Source organism: Protopterus annectens, chromosome 4.part0, assembly GCF_019279795.1.
Source record: "Protopterus annectens isolate FY-2018-M chromosome 4.part0, PAN1.0, whole genome shotgun sequence".
In the NCBI taxonomy this organism is placed as follows: Eukaryota; Metazoa; Chordata; order Ceratodontiformes; family Protopteridae; genus Protopterus; species Protopterus annectens.
Window position 1 is genome coordinate 684,234,084 of NC_056733.1, and position 15,580 is coordinate 684,249,663.

General features: G+C 36.6%; 1 protein-coding gene across 1 annotated transcript in view; it reads left to right on the forward strand.

Annotated features, from left to right (window-relative positions):
* The first annotated feature begins 5,040 nt into the window (after positions 1-5,040).
* LOC122799527 (P2X purinoceptor 4-like) overlaps positions 5,041-15,580 on the forward strand; it is a 1,302,595-nt gene continuing 1,292,055 nt past the window's right edge. The window contains exon 1 of the mRNA XM_044068651.1: positions 5,041-5,254. Coding sequence (XP_043924586.1) covers positions 5,097-5,254 — 158 coding nt within the window. The 5' untranslated portion in view covers positions 5,041-5,096. The remainder of the gene's footprint in view (positions 5,255-15,580) is intronic.

Consider the following 15,580-nt stretch of genomic DNA (forward strand, 5'->3'; position numbering starts at 1 on the left):
GGGATCACTTCTGCAGCACTGATTGACAGGGGCACAGGAAAATAATTTTCTTGGGTGGGGAAAGACAGGGAACATTTTTGGCTTGGCTTATATAGGCAAGTGCACAAAACTTTAGACTGAACCAAAAACAATACAGCTCCGGTAACAATAAAGGCTGTCTTCTCAATCCCAATGTATGATCCACAAACGCAGAAGGAATAGTCCAATAGGGTAAAAAACAGGTTTAATAAATCCACAAGATAAAACAAAGCTTAATACATCCACTGATTGAGCGCTTTCGTCTCCATCCGGAGACTTCTTCAGAATCAATTAACAAACAGATCTTGTGTCTTATATACATACAAAATGGGCTGGCAATCAAGATTGATTAATTAATAAATTATTTCTTAAAGAACCATCTTGCATATTAACCGCCAAAAAAATATATATATAATATATAGTTTATAATATATATGTTTTGATACATATACAGGAACAGTAAATTAGTACTACCCAGGAATGTACTACCACATCTTAATAAAGTAATCAAGGACAGCCAGTTCCACCGGAATATAAACAATTCCGTGCTGTCTTATCTTATGTCCGCGATCACCAAAACAATGAAAGCCAGTGTATTCATAACAAACATTTAAAATATTTACATATTTAAATATATCTATGTTAAAATATATCTATGTTAAATTCTATCTGTGTTAAAATGAATATGCCCATTGTAGGCATATAAAAAGTAATAAACTATAAAAGGTAGTTCGCTACAAAAATCACTATAAAATTCACTATATAAATATTTATATATGTTGTTGCATAAATACATCAAAGACATCATGAAAATCCCTAATAATAAATAATAAATAATATATGTTGTTGCATAAATACATCAAAGACATAATGAAAACCCCTAATACATGTATATGTAATAAATAAAGGTATAAATATTATATAAATATAATAACATTTATATAAATGTAAAAATATAAAAAATATGTAACAGATATAGAACAATGTCACCAAATCAATAAAATTCAGTAGTCCCAATAATTTTGACTAATTTAAGTAAAATAATTTAACTAATTTAACTAATTTAAGTTCCCTCTTATGGATTGAAATGGTCCCTACAAATTGTCTAAAAGGTATCAAATAAATAAATAGATAAATAATTGAATAAATAAGTTGATATAATACCCATTGCAACTATTAGGTCATATAATGTAATACTTGAAAAAACTCGAAAAACACGCTGCCCTTTTAATCTGTTTTCTAATTGTTATATTTATTTTTATTTTTATTGTTGTTATTAATACTATTATTAATACTATTATGTTTCTTTGGGTCTGCCACAAGTAATTTCAATGCTGGGGTAATAGAAATATGGTCATTTAGACCCTTACCACAGCATGCATCGAGTCTTAGCTGCCAAATCATTTCTCTAAACTCCAGTTGTGTTTCCCAATCACCACCCCTTTCAGGATATTTCACTTCCTCTATTACCCAAAATTTGAAGTCTGCATCTTTACAGACTAACACGTGTCTATATAGGGCATTATTCTCATTGTGTTTATTAATGTCTCTAATGTGCTCATAGATTCTAGTCCTGAGATGGCGTTCAGTTTTCCCTATGTAGTAAGTCCAACAGGCTTTACAGAATGCTAAATACACATAAATATGCAACAACATATATTATTTATTATTAGGGATTTTCATGATGTCTTTGATGTATTTATGCAACAACATATATAAATATTTATATAGTGAATTTTATAGTGATTTTTGTAGCGAACTACGTTTTATAGTTTATTACTTGTTATATGCCTACAATGGGCATATTCATTTTAACACAGATAGAATTCAACATAGATATATTTTAACACAGATATATTTAAATATGTAAATATTTTAAATGTTTGTTATGAATACACTGGCTTTCATTGTTTTGGTGATCACATACATAAGATAAGACAGCACGGAATTGTTTATATTCCGGTGGAACTGGCTGTCCTTGATTACTTTATTAAGTTGTGGTGGTACAAAGTCCCTGGGTAGTACTAATTTACTGTTCCTGTATATGTATCAAAACATACATATTATACACTATATATTACATATATATATTTTTTGGCGGTTAATATGCAAGATGGTTCTTTAAGAAATAATTTATTGATTAATCAATCTTGATTGCCAGCCCATTTTGTATGTATATAAGACACAAGATCTGTTTGTTAATTGATTCTGAAGAAGTCTCCGGATGGAGACGAAAGCGTTCAATCAGTGGATGTATTAAGCTTTGTTTTATCTGGTGGATTTATTAAACCTCTTTTTTACCCTATTGGACTATTCCTTCTGCGTTTGTGGATCATACATTGGGATTGAGAAGACAGCCTTTATTGTTACCGGAGCTGTATTGTTTTTGGTTTAGGCTTATATAGGCCCCAGGGCTGTTAGCCTAGTACCTACATATGAACCTGTGAACACACACACACACATATATGTATATATATATATATATATATATATATATATATATATATATATATATATATATATATATTTATATATGAGTCTACTTCATAACATTGAAATTTCATTACACTGAATTTCATAACACTGAGACCATAACATCGAAAATTCAAAACACTGAAAACCCAAAACACTGAAAACTCAGAACATTGAAAGTGCGCTTCATAATATTGAAAATTACATTGCACAGTTAAATAACATCCCCTCCACCTACAACAACACCTAACTAACAAATACAATTTCTACTACGTTTCTGCAGGGGGGCAAGCCCCCCCTGCACCCTCCACTAAATTAAATATACCAACTCCTATACAACTATCATGTTTTTGCAGGGGGGCAAGCCCCCCTGCACCCCCCTTACTTATATATTCTAACTCCGAGATCACACTACAGTGGGGATGTGGATGAATTTCCACTCCCCACTGTACCATGATCTCCATGTAGATAGTCGATTTACACTTATGTGAATGCAGTTGTGCATTTGCATAAGTGGAGTCGACTATCTGGTGCAAAACTGTTTGTACGTTCGACATTCTGTTTTTTGGCACATTGCAGCTGATAGAATGTCGTTCGCACAAACAATAGTAAACCTTATTTACATATGCATTGTAGTTTTCAATGTTATGAAGCACACTTTCAATGTTCTGAGTTTTCAATGTTTTGAATTTTCAGTGTTTTGGGATTTAGATGTTTTGATCTCAATGTTATGAAATTCAACGTTATGAAATTTCAATGTTATGAATTAGACCCATATATATATATATATATATATATATATATATATATATATATACACATATATATATATATATATATATATATATATATATATATATATATATATATCAGTGAGTGTTATACACATAATTGAGCACTCAAAATATCGAACATAAAAGTACTGATGTAAAAAGAAAGAAGATAAAAATATTATTGTATTTATTTATTTATTTTGACATTTGTTGACCGGGTTAGTCCTTTTTCACCGGAGACCCAGGGGGAAAATCTCCATAATTAAAAATTAAATGAATGAAACTTAAAAAGTTAACATAATTATACCAAGAGTTGCGACTGTAGCTTAAAAAGTTGACATAATTATAAAAACAGTCATACACAAAAGTACTTTAGAAAAATTGTAGATGGGTATATACAGTACAAAATAATACAATTCAGCAAAAAAGTGACACTTGTTAGAGGTAGAAGTTAAGTTAAGATCCACTGTTAAAAGAAGGAATAGGTTTGGGGCTGGAGGGAGGGCAGGGTAATTTATGTAGGGTCGTGGCAAGAGCAAATCCTAAAGTTAAGCAGGTGGTCTTTTAAGAGTTTTTTGAAGCTGTTTGAAGTATGAATAGTTCCTAGGGACAGAGGGAGTTTGTCCAAGAGTTGGCAACAGAGTAGCTATATAGAAGTTTGCCAATAGTTTTTTTTTTGGGCTTGTAGATTTCCAGGACGTGTTGATTTGAACTATGAAGACTGCAATTAGAAGAGTAGACAGAGATAAAAGCTAAGATAGCCGAGCAAGAGATAGGTTTGTTTAAGATGGTGTGAGTTAGCTGCAGTTGAAGGAGGGGGAGTTGTTGGAATTCAAGTCACTGAAGTTTTTTTTTAAAGATAAGCAGTGGTGTGAGCAATAGGGCAGATTTGAAGCAAATCTAGCAATTTTGTTGTATGTAAGTTCAAGCTCGAACATAAGGTTGGTTTGTAGGTTAGTGAGTTATTGAGGCAGCATATAATTGGCTAGGTAGTAGGTAGGCAGGTAGAGTAGGTCGTAGGTAGTAGGTAGAGTAGGTTGTAGGTAGAGGGAAACCCCTCAATAGCTATATGTGCACAGAAATGCAGACACAAAAACACACATCTGTCTCCAGATGTGTATGTATGTATGTATGTATGTATGTTTGCATTTATTTACTACACAGCATGAACTATATGCACAGTTCTTTGACTGACTAGTCAGCATGCATTCCCCACACTGAAGACATCTCAAAAGAGATAGTAGTAACAACACACACACACACACACATACACACACACACACACACACACACACACACACACACAGATATCTATCTATATATATATATATATATATATATATATATATATATATATATATATATATATTATTGTTCATGCTGATTATAACAAACTGTGGCATGCATCATTTTTTCATATATATTCAAATGCATATTAACTATTCCTGTGATGTTCATTATAGTCCACATTATTTACTGCATTTAATAACATAATTCTTGACACAAGATATTTGATATTCTACTTGTTTCATTGCAGTACACACCAATGCGTTGTTTAATGGCATTTCTCTCACCGTAGTTGGTAAAATGTTACTGAACTCCACAACTGAAAAAATCTCGCCTACCCCAGTCATCTTGAACTGAGCAGTTGTTAAGGAATAAACTTCCTGTAAAATTACCCAAGGTTGCAATATATCCGTGCAATCAAATCTTGAAAACATGACTTGACAAGATTAAACAGCTAAAAGCATGTGACCTAATACTAAAGCACACATTATCTGTCTTGCTCTGTACACATTTTCTAAGAGTGACTGCATTGTTTTATCTGAAATTATGGAAAACCAACCAAGTGTTAAAGAACATGGTTGCTGGCAGTATGTGTATATATTTATGTTTGAATACAGCACTCCAAAAATCGTTAGCATAAAAAGTAAGAAAGCTGGAGTCGTGAATCGGAGTATACAGTTATTAATTCTCATCTATGTGATAGGGTAAGTTAACAGTTGAAACTGCCATTCTTATGACTTGAACTAAGTTGGCATGTGTGTTATTTTATATATCTTACATTCAATACCAACACAGGATGCAAATGTCTACTTATAAAGCAAAAAAAAGTGATGTTAAGTTTACAGTTAAACTACCTGTAATGCATTTTTTCCTTACTAAAGTGTTTGTCCTGTGGTGGAAAAATGTTGATTTGTAGTTTTGTTTTTGCTAAAACTTTAGAAAGTCTAACAGATTAAGTAGATATACTAAAGTATTTTTTTGGCAATGCAGTTTACTGTCATGCGTTTAACTACTTACTTGCTTTAAGATGCAGTCTCTTACAAGACATATGCAAGACACCGCAATGCTTATGCTCTTTAGTTATTTATATGAATTAATTAGATGTTAGTAGGTGTGTATGTGAATTGTTTAACCTTCTTGACAGCTGAAGATTCTTTGTTCCCTTAATGCTACTAACATCTCTACTCTTGGCTTCAGACAATTGCATCTAAATGCTTCATTAGCTATTGAAATTCAAACTTCTGACATTTGAGATTATGATATGGGGATGTTATTACTGAGTCACACCCAGCTCTTTTGTAGTAGTACTTCCATGTTGGTAATGGTGCTGTTCTGGAAACATAAATAATTACTAATTTACTGTGTAAACAGCTCGTTGTTTTCATATGTACCTGCAAAGTACTGCAAACAGATAGCTGTAATTGGAAAATAGATGGTGAAAAATAACAAAAACATAGAGAGACAATCACATGGGTCAAAAGACCAGTGCTGAGTTAAGAAGTTGTTTTGCTCAGTCATACAAAACTAGCACTGGCAAATATTAGTCATTGTTCTGAATCATCTGTTGTTTGCTGGCTTCTTTGAGATGATTTGTCGTGGGTTCTACTCAGGTCCTAATCTGTAACTGCTAAAATTGCAAGACCAGGGTCACAAATTAGTGACAAGCAGTCTCATAACAAAGAACAAGGACATACCGGATCTGGAGGCTGTTCTGTGACACATTACAGTGTACTTTCTTAACAGTAACATTTTAGGAACATTGGTGGAACCGCAGTTTTGAATATGTTGATGGTTTTATAGGCTGTTTGTTAGGAAGTACTACAGTGCAGATTAAGTCCTAGAACTCTTCAATCTTCCTTACCTGAACCACTCAAAACTGACAGCTGTCTGTCTTTTTAGCTCATCTGTACAGTTCAAAGTGAGTTAAGAAAATAATTCTGCTATATTGTCTCCTTTTTTTTGTTAGTACTGCTTCCCCCATACCTGCTGACCATCAACCCCCCTCATCAGACTCAGTTTATTTGTTCCCCCATTTGAAGTACAGGGCTGAGCACCAAACATACAGCCTGTCATTCAGAAGTCACGAGGGTCACTAATGCCTTGGCCAGCATCTTTACAATGAGGGTGTTTTTGCAATGAACTAACCCCACTCCCTGAGCAAGGAGAATATGAGATCCACATCACATCTGGGGTCTCTGTTCCTTCCCCACCCAAATGCTTGATCCCACAAATTTGCTCTATGAAGGCTACCAGCACATAGTGCCCTTGTAGTCCATTCATTTAATTCAGTTGCACCCCAGACTAAGTATGCATTTTGCTGCTCCAACTTCTTGAAATTGTGGCTTTCTTGAGGCTGGTTCTGTCCCCTCCCCTCTGGCTGGGCATGCCCATCCTCCGCTGTCAACTCTGTCAAGTGTCCGAGCACTTTGTCATTCTCAAATTGCCAGGCTGTCATCCCTTTATGTCACCAGAGCTTGTTATCTTAATATGATTAGTGTCTACATATAAATTAAAGCATTTTAGTGTATTGTAAAATAAATTGACTTGATTTCTGAGCCAGACTATAGATACCTGACTATAACATCAGAAACTCAGCCTCAGCACATGGCATAGAGAGGTGAACAGTCTGTCAGGGAGGAATACATAAGCAGTCAAAGGTCAGATCTCCTTCAAGGATGACAGTGGCATGGAGTGACGGACAGGTACTGTAGAAGGACTCAGTGGTGAAGGCTACCATTGCATCAAATATTATCAATTTAACACAGCAAAAGCAGTATCTTGAGCATAGCTATATGCATGCTGACAGCTTACATGTTCAATGTACCAGCGTACGGTAGGATGGATGCAGCTAGGCCCAAAACATCAAAACCATAGCCCTTGATTTGTATACAACAGTCCGGAAGATCATACTTCCTGTATTTCAGCTTCTTCTCCACAAATGCTGACCAGAATACTGATAGCCTACAGGTTGATTCACTCATAATGGGCAATTTAGGCAAGCAGGATGTAGAAAGAATGCATTTAGGAATAGCCAGATGGGGTTGGCATGATATGTAGTTACTGGAGGCCATAAACACACACACACACACACACACACACACACACACACACACACACACACACACACACACACACACACAGACACACACAGACACACACACACACACACACACATTCCATATGTTTCCATGCCTGAGTACCTGTAAACCATACTAGGATTTTCTATTTTAGTGGTTGAATTGTGTAGTGTTTGTACTACTTCATTTACTCCTGTCACTTTTTATTTGCTCATTGTATTTATTTTAATTTGTTAACCAGGTTAGAGTTCTGATCAAAACGGACCATTTTTAGACTCACCCCAGGGGTTACAGAAGCAAATAACAAGTAATGCTAATGTAAACAAATTATTGTAGGCATACAAAAGGAAAACAATACAAAATGATATTGGTACACAAAGAAGTTCCATAGCAGTCAGTGGTTTAAAGACAAGTCAACAGAGTTTTCAAACTGTGGCAAAAGCCCAGAGATTCTGAAGTGGTAAGAGAAGGTATTGAGCAGCCATAGGGCCATATAATTACTCCATACATTATTTACAAGGATGGATTATAGTCAAGGAAGGACAGGAAGATATGGCAGGGAAAAAGGGTTATGGGGAGGGTAACTGACCTCTGTTCAGAAAAGGTTATATGCAGATGCAGTACAGTGCAATAAGCTGAAGCAGAGAAGGTTGTCTGTGTGAATAGAGGATGGACCAGGTGATAGCATTGCTTAGAAAGCAGTTGCACTTTGCTTTCAGAAAAAAAGCCCTTTGTGAGTTTGACCTGGAATTGATTGAAAGTGAGTATTTCTTTGAGGTAGGCAGGAAATCATTCCCAAAGTCTGGGTGCTAGGACAGAGAACCTGTAATCAGAGCAGTGTAGTTTATTCATGGGGGTGCTGAAGAGCTTGACTTGTCTTGAGAATGAATTGAAGGTTGTAATGTGAGGTCCAAAATGTTAGCCACCCAGCCAGGAAAGTGAAAGAGTTTTGTGGTAGTTGCTTATGGCTAAAGGGCCAAAGCAGTAGTTTGCAACTGTCTAGTACTAGAATACATTTTGCTTTAGCTAATACTGGTCAACAGGGCTCCATTTAGGGAAAAGGGTGATGGATCTACAAATGCTATTGGATACTGTCTGCAGTACTGACAAATTTTTCTTAGTGGTAGTAGCTATTATATGGAGCCTATACTCTAGCTGGGCTACAAATACTTCCTTTCCAAGGTCTGTTCATCCTGCTTGAGAAAGGAAGTTGATTTTTTTCCCTGAACAACAGTGTGCCAGTTTGGTTCTGGTATTGGAGATGTGGTGCTTAAAATGAAGACATTGGACAAGCCAGACTCCAGGTTACTGGAAGTAAGTGACAGTGTCTAGAGGTTGCAAGCCTGTGCTGAGAATGGACCATGGGGAGTATATTTGTAATAGCTATTAGGTTCTTAATACCTTTGGTCTTTTTGCTGTTTAGTGCAAAGCTGGTAAGAGTATGTTTTTAATGACTAAGGGAGAGTCATGAGACTTGTAAACTTATCATGTCACCTGCATTTAATAGGACTGATACTCTGGGCAGGTTTATTTCTAAACAATGAAAACAGAAATGAGGAAAGGACTGAACTCTAGGGGTAGACCTTTTGGGAGAAGAACAGAGGATGAAGATGATAAGCCTATTTGAACTTTGAAGGTTCTGTGGAAGAGGACATCCTTAAACCATGCCAAGGAGCTGGTACTGAATCCTGGACTAATGAGTGAGTAGTAGGGTATGGTTAACTGAGTTGAATACCTTGGTTAGGTCTATGAACAGTGTTGGTGTAAAAGGGCCAATCTCCATGCTTTGAAATATGTCATAAGTAAAAGTATATAGTACAATCACTGTCGCCTCACAGTTAGACGTTGCTCATTCGATTCTCAGTTAGAGTGTCTTCTGTGTGGCGACATGTGTGAATGGGCGTTCCTTCGTTGAAGGTTGTGCGTTAGGCCCAGCAAGCCAGCACGTAAAAATCTACTGCCAATCATTAGCGGACCGGAGTTCCACTGTGGCGACCCCTAACCGGGAAAAGCCAAAAGACACAAACAAAATACTATGGCCAGGTCAGAAACCATGCTGGTAATTACAGAGCATGTTGTACTTGGAAAGGTATTCAGAGACATGATCAATGATTAGATTTGTGTGGATTTTCCCAAGGGTTTTAGGATGGATGAAGATGCGTCTGAAGTCAGAAAACATAAGGTTGATTTTTTGGAATAGATTTAATGATGACTTGCTTCCAATGGGAAGTTATAATCGATTTTGTAATCCAATGAATGTAGAGGTGAAGGAGGGGTTGCATAATGTGATCACTACATAATATGATAATCCATGAGAGCACGTTATCAGCTCCTGCTCAGCTACTTGAAGGTATTTCATCAAGGTCTCAGAGTAGTTCTTTTTTCTTTATTTTTTTAAACAAAAAACATCTTTATTGAATTATGATTTATGGCATAGGCAATCATGCATTTATATAAATGCAAACAAACCATATTGACATCATTTCAGTTGCAAACATTATACATCACACATAATCTTCTATACAGCTCATTCAATTCCTGCCTTCCCTTAAACCTCAGCCCTTCTCGAAAACATTATTTTGCATGTGTCGTTCCTATAACTCCCATTTTTTCTATCTAATTTGCTTTTTACCCTTTTCTAAAGATCCCACTTCCAGTTCTTTTATCTCTAGTACTGCATTCATTACTTCTAATATAGACTTTGAATTCTGTTTTTTAGTAATCACGTTTTTGGCAGCCACCAGAATTAAACTCAGCAAGGTCTTACTATGTCTAGGCAATTCGCATCCTGTATGACAGCTCAAAAAAATAATTTCCTTAGTTACAACAATTTGCATATCCAGTATTTCTGACAGAGTAGTTTGCAGGGAATTTTTAAAGTCTGCCAACTCATTACACTCCCCAAAATATTTCCCAGTTACCTCTTTCTTCCCCATCATACCTCTAACATTTGCAATCTACACAAGGAAAAACTAACCGGAGTCTGCTTGGGCGTAGGGTATAAAAATACACTTCCAAGCAAAAAGTCCTAAATCTTCTACACTTTGTTGTAATACACTCCCAAAAATATTTTTCCAATTCCCTCTTCCTTCCCCATCATGTATGGAACATTTGCAATCTACCCGAGGAAAAATTCACTGGAGTCTGCTTAAGGTATGAAAATACACTTCTAAGCAAAAATCCTAAATCTTCTAGACTTTGTTGCATATTTGGGAGCCATACATATATCTTCCATTGTTTCTTTGTGAATTGCTTATCCAAACTCTCTTCCCAATCCTTTCTTGCCTTCTCTGACTGATTCTTATAGTTATCATATCATATTTTGTATGACCTACTAATTAACCCTTTCTAAACAGCAGCTTCTGTTCTAGATTCAACTAAAACCTCTATCAGTGCTAGTCTTTCACTTAGGTTCCCCCCTATACCTCTCAACCATACCAAATTCCTCGGTATTTACTGGTTTTGAGGGCGAAGTAATGGGGTGCCACAAATTTCTGGGTGGAACCTTCAATTCCCATTTTTTTTTTTTTTTTTTTTTTTTTTTTATTTACAACTTTAAATTTTGGTTGATGTCATCACGCATTGCCATCAATGTGCAGGGGCATGCATGATGACACCAGCCTCCTGAGGCAGTGTTTGACTACCCGTCAGACTCGGAGGCTAGGGCAGGAGATTTAAAAAAATGAAAACAAAGTTCAGACAGTAATTGTTTACAGCAGCGGCACAGCCCACCCACAAGTGACTTGCAGCACAGCCAACCAATGAGCGAGGATGTCAAATGATTCGTGTCAACACCTTTCTTGTTTTCTTTCACCCAGGAATGTCAACATTTTAAATATGTATACATTAACTCCGTTCACCATTCTTACTTGCATTGCCCTGTTCCAGTCATAGCCTCATAGAAACTGCTTTTGCATTTTCTTGAAGGAGTTTGCAGTCATTCTGCTTAGACTCATAATGAGTCTTCACTTACTTTTAAAAGTGGATTAACATTACAGTGGCTTCAAGCGCAAATTATATTAAGTAAGTCCTTCAGCTTTACACTATTTTCAAACTGCAAGGTAAATAGCAATGGGATGGGGTGGGGGTGCAGTAGTTGGACATTGAAAACGATAAGTCCGTGTTTTGTGCAGTCTGTATTAATTAGTTGTTTTCCGGTAAGAAAAAGTTGCAAATGCAGATCTGTCCCCTTCCTTGTTTGAACTTCTATTGATGCCTTTAGGTTGCCGAATTGTATCATTTTGCCGATCAGAGCTGTTTTTACCATTTTCTGCTATATTTTATTTGTTTTAGCTGAGCTGACCCTGTTTAGCCACAATCCATGTCACGATATTACCCACAATATGAATGAGTCCAGTTGTTAAAGAACAAAGTAGGATAATGCGATTACATGTGAAGGTTGTTTACATGTCAGTTATTTAAAATTGATTGCAAAGTATTTACTGTAGATAGTAGCCATACTGATACATTAGTCAAACTTTATACTAATCCAAATTTGTCGAGTCATTTATATGAAAGATTTATATTAGTAGGTTTTATACATAAAGTATAATTATATGTTTACATAAATAGCATTAGCAGATCGTAAATCAGTGTGATTATGTATTCTAGTTTGAATAATAGAGATGCTAAAGCTCGTATGAGCTTCTCGTTTAATTGCTGTGTTGTTTAAAGCTATTCCCTGGAATATTACAAGTCCTGGGTTTGGAAAAATGCAAACCTTATGTATTGTTTGGTTATTCATGGTGAGTAAAAGTGGTTGACTTCTTGTAAATAGTGGGAGAAGCTGGCGATTACTGTTTGTTATTTTTTACTTAAGAGGAAAATAAAACATTCTAAGGTTTTCGCTGAGAAAACTGCCTTGAACTGTTGTCAGATCAACATATGCCTGTTGAAAATTTGTACCTTCTCCCACCAGTTGTTAAGACCAGTTGCTCTGAATATTCTGCTACTTGTATAATTTGATGTCTAGATTCTGTCCCACTCCTGTTTTATTGTTTCTTATTGATATTTACAATAACATTCTTTTGTGAAGCCATTCTCCATTAACCTTATTAAATTCATTTATATTCCCATTGTGTTCCTCAGACCCAAAATACTTAACTTCTCACAGATAATTACAGGTGTAACCAATATCCATAGAAAGCATAGTTAAACAAGATTTTAGTGATCATGTGCTCCAGTTGGACAATACCCCCTCACCCTAGTCTAACCTTCTTTGTATTTAAACAAGTTTCACTATGCTAATCACTGAGGGTGCAAGCCTACAGTCTATCTAATTGAATTTGATCTTTTGACCTCTTGTTTTGTGCTTGGTCTTGCCTAAATGGTCATAGACGGTAGGATAGGCAGTAGTTAAGAATAGGAGAACTGCTATCATCAGTATCCTCTGTCACCAGTGGAGTCCTTTAAGGCTGTATCCTGGATTGTCTTTTGGCATATTTTTCAAAGATGTGAAAATGGCCTGCATTATCCATGTTGCCAAATATACAGATGACTTAGGAATACACATTGTGGGGTAGAAATGGTCTTTTTTGGTGTTGAAAAATGCAGCCTTCTACAATGGAAGAAAGGGGAGAAAACTTTAGCTTTATATAGTATTAATGGGAAACATTTTTTTGCACATGCTGTCTCTTGATCATAAGGGGTTTATATCATATTGTCGAAGTTTTAAAACTTCGAATCACTAAAGTCCGAACTTTAATGATCGAAGTTATAAAACCTCGAATCCTATAATGGAGATTGCCATAGAGTGTGGGAAGGGAAGATTTCTCTTTACTGCACTGTAGTGCAATCTCAGAGTTGGTATATTTAAGTAGGGGGGATGTGGGGGGTGCAGGGGGACTTGCCCCCCTGCATAGAGTGGGTTGTTTTTTGTTTTGGGCTGAAATTTCTTTTTTTCACTTTCAAAGTATTAAAGGTTTGATCATTAAAGTTTGACCTTTAGTGATTCGGACTTTTAATACTTTGACAATATGATATAGACCCAATCATAAGACTCTGTCTTGGCTTATTAGCTCATTTGCTCCCCTACACCAAGTGCGAGAAACAATCAAGAGGAATCATCATTCAGGCCTGCCCTCCCCTCACAACACAAACAGTGGTATCTCTGGTCTCCACCAGGGAGATTGCACTGCTCTGTGTGCTTCTGAGTGTATGCAGATTGCAGACCCCTCTCTTCAAGATATTGGAGAAGCAATGTCTCTTCACTTCTCCCCCTCCTTGCTTGGCTCCTCCAGTGCCAAGGCTGCTTAATTGAATCCAGTCATCTGGGTCTGGGTTGTAGTCAGGGCTCCTTCCTTTTGTGCCACATAGCCAGGCTAGGCAATGTGTAAAGGTTGTCAAAACAGTAAAAACCCAGGAATCCTTGTAGATGATTTACCTTTAGTTTGATAACTTCATAGGCACTACTGTCAGAAAAGCTTGTGACATTGCCTGTCATCAGGGTCCAAGAGCTATTTGAGAAAGGCCCCATTGTATATAGCTCATAATCAGCTCAGCTGCACTCTGGGCTGTAACTTACTTATATACCATGTTGTCCAGAGATTCCTCACAAATGGAGTCAAAAGGCTTCAGTAGTAAAAAATTGTTCCTGAAAAACAGAGTAGTGAATTTTCCCTGGATTTTTTATTGAAGCCTACTGTCTTCTTGTTCCCAGGTCACCAAGGGGGTAATCCAAGGAAAGAGTTTCAAAAAAATGAATCAACCTTACTGTGAAGAATACCTCTCAACTTCCTAACATAAGAAATCTGCATAAAGCCTTAAATAATAGGGAGCAAAAACCCAAAAATAGGGATAGAGTTTAAATATTGTTCTTATAAATTTAGAATGTTGTTAGAATAACAGGTTTTGTGTTAGCTTGCGTTTTCTGAATATTTGTTGTTTTATATTTTGTCTGTTCTTCAGTTTGCATTTGAATGTTGGTATCCCACGATTCCATTGGAGTGGGTGGGGTTACATAATTGTGTAAGCAAATTTTATGTTAATTAATCAGTGTCCTGATTTTTGGCCACTTTTACCTACTTTTCATTGGTCTTTGTCCAGATGTTTGATGTTTCCAGGTTGAGAGGTATGGTTCCCCTATTTCTTTCTCTTTGCCTACACTCTGATATCAATCCTTGACAGAGAAGGCAGTCTCTAGCCTGCAGTCCAAATGTATTTTGATCCTCATCCCATTCTATTACCTTTTCCTCCCAATACCTTGGTTACTTTGCCAGTTTTCAACAGTACATTCCAGGCCCCTCTTGGCTATTCTCTTCACCCCTAATTGCAGTCATCCCTATTGGCAGAATCTTCTGTCTCCATTCCAGTGTTGGCTTAGTTCTTAGAAGACTTTCTGCTCCTAAAGCAAACAAATACAGTATGTGAGATGTAACTATACCATGCAATTAGAATTAGTCCTCTCACATGACAACAAAACAAGGCATACAACAGGTTGTTAGCACTCACACACACCTTCCCTCTCACACAAGAGAAGCTTATGACGCATAAACCCACATAAGTGGAGGTACTCACTAAGAGCCCACCAAAAGACCAGAGACCTCCCAAGCATAAACAGCACATGCATACTGGTACACAAACAGAATCCACCATCACACAAAATAGCACACATATCAGTGTCTCAACAATTAAGCCCCTAAGGCAAAACACCGCAAAACCAAATGTTCTGGTTATAGGCAACTTAATAGTGAGATACACAGTTGGCTCTCTCACCAGGTTGAACAATTAGAAGGTCACAGTCAGCTGCCTGTCAGGTGCCAGTATCCGTCAAGTCACACACACATGCACACACACACACACACACACACACACACACACACACACACACACACACACACACACACACACACACACACACACACACACACACACACACACACACACACACTCAAGACATTCGGCAACAATTACCATTATGACCCTGTCATAATACACATTGGTGTAAATGACTTG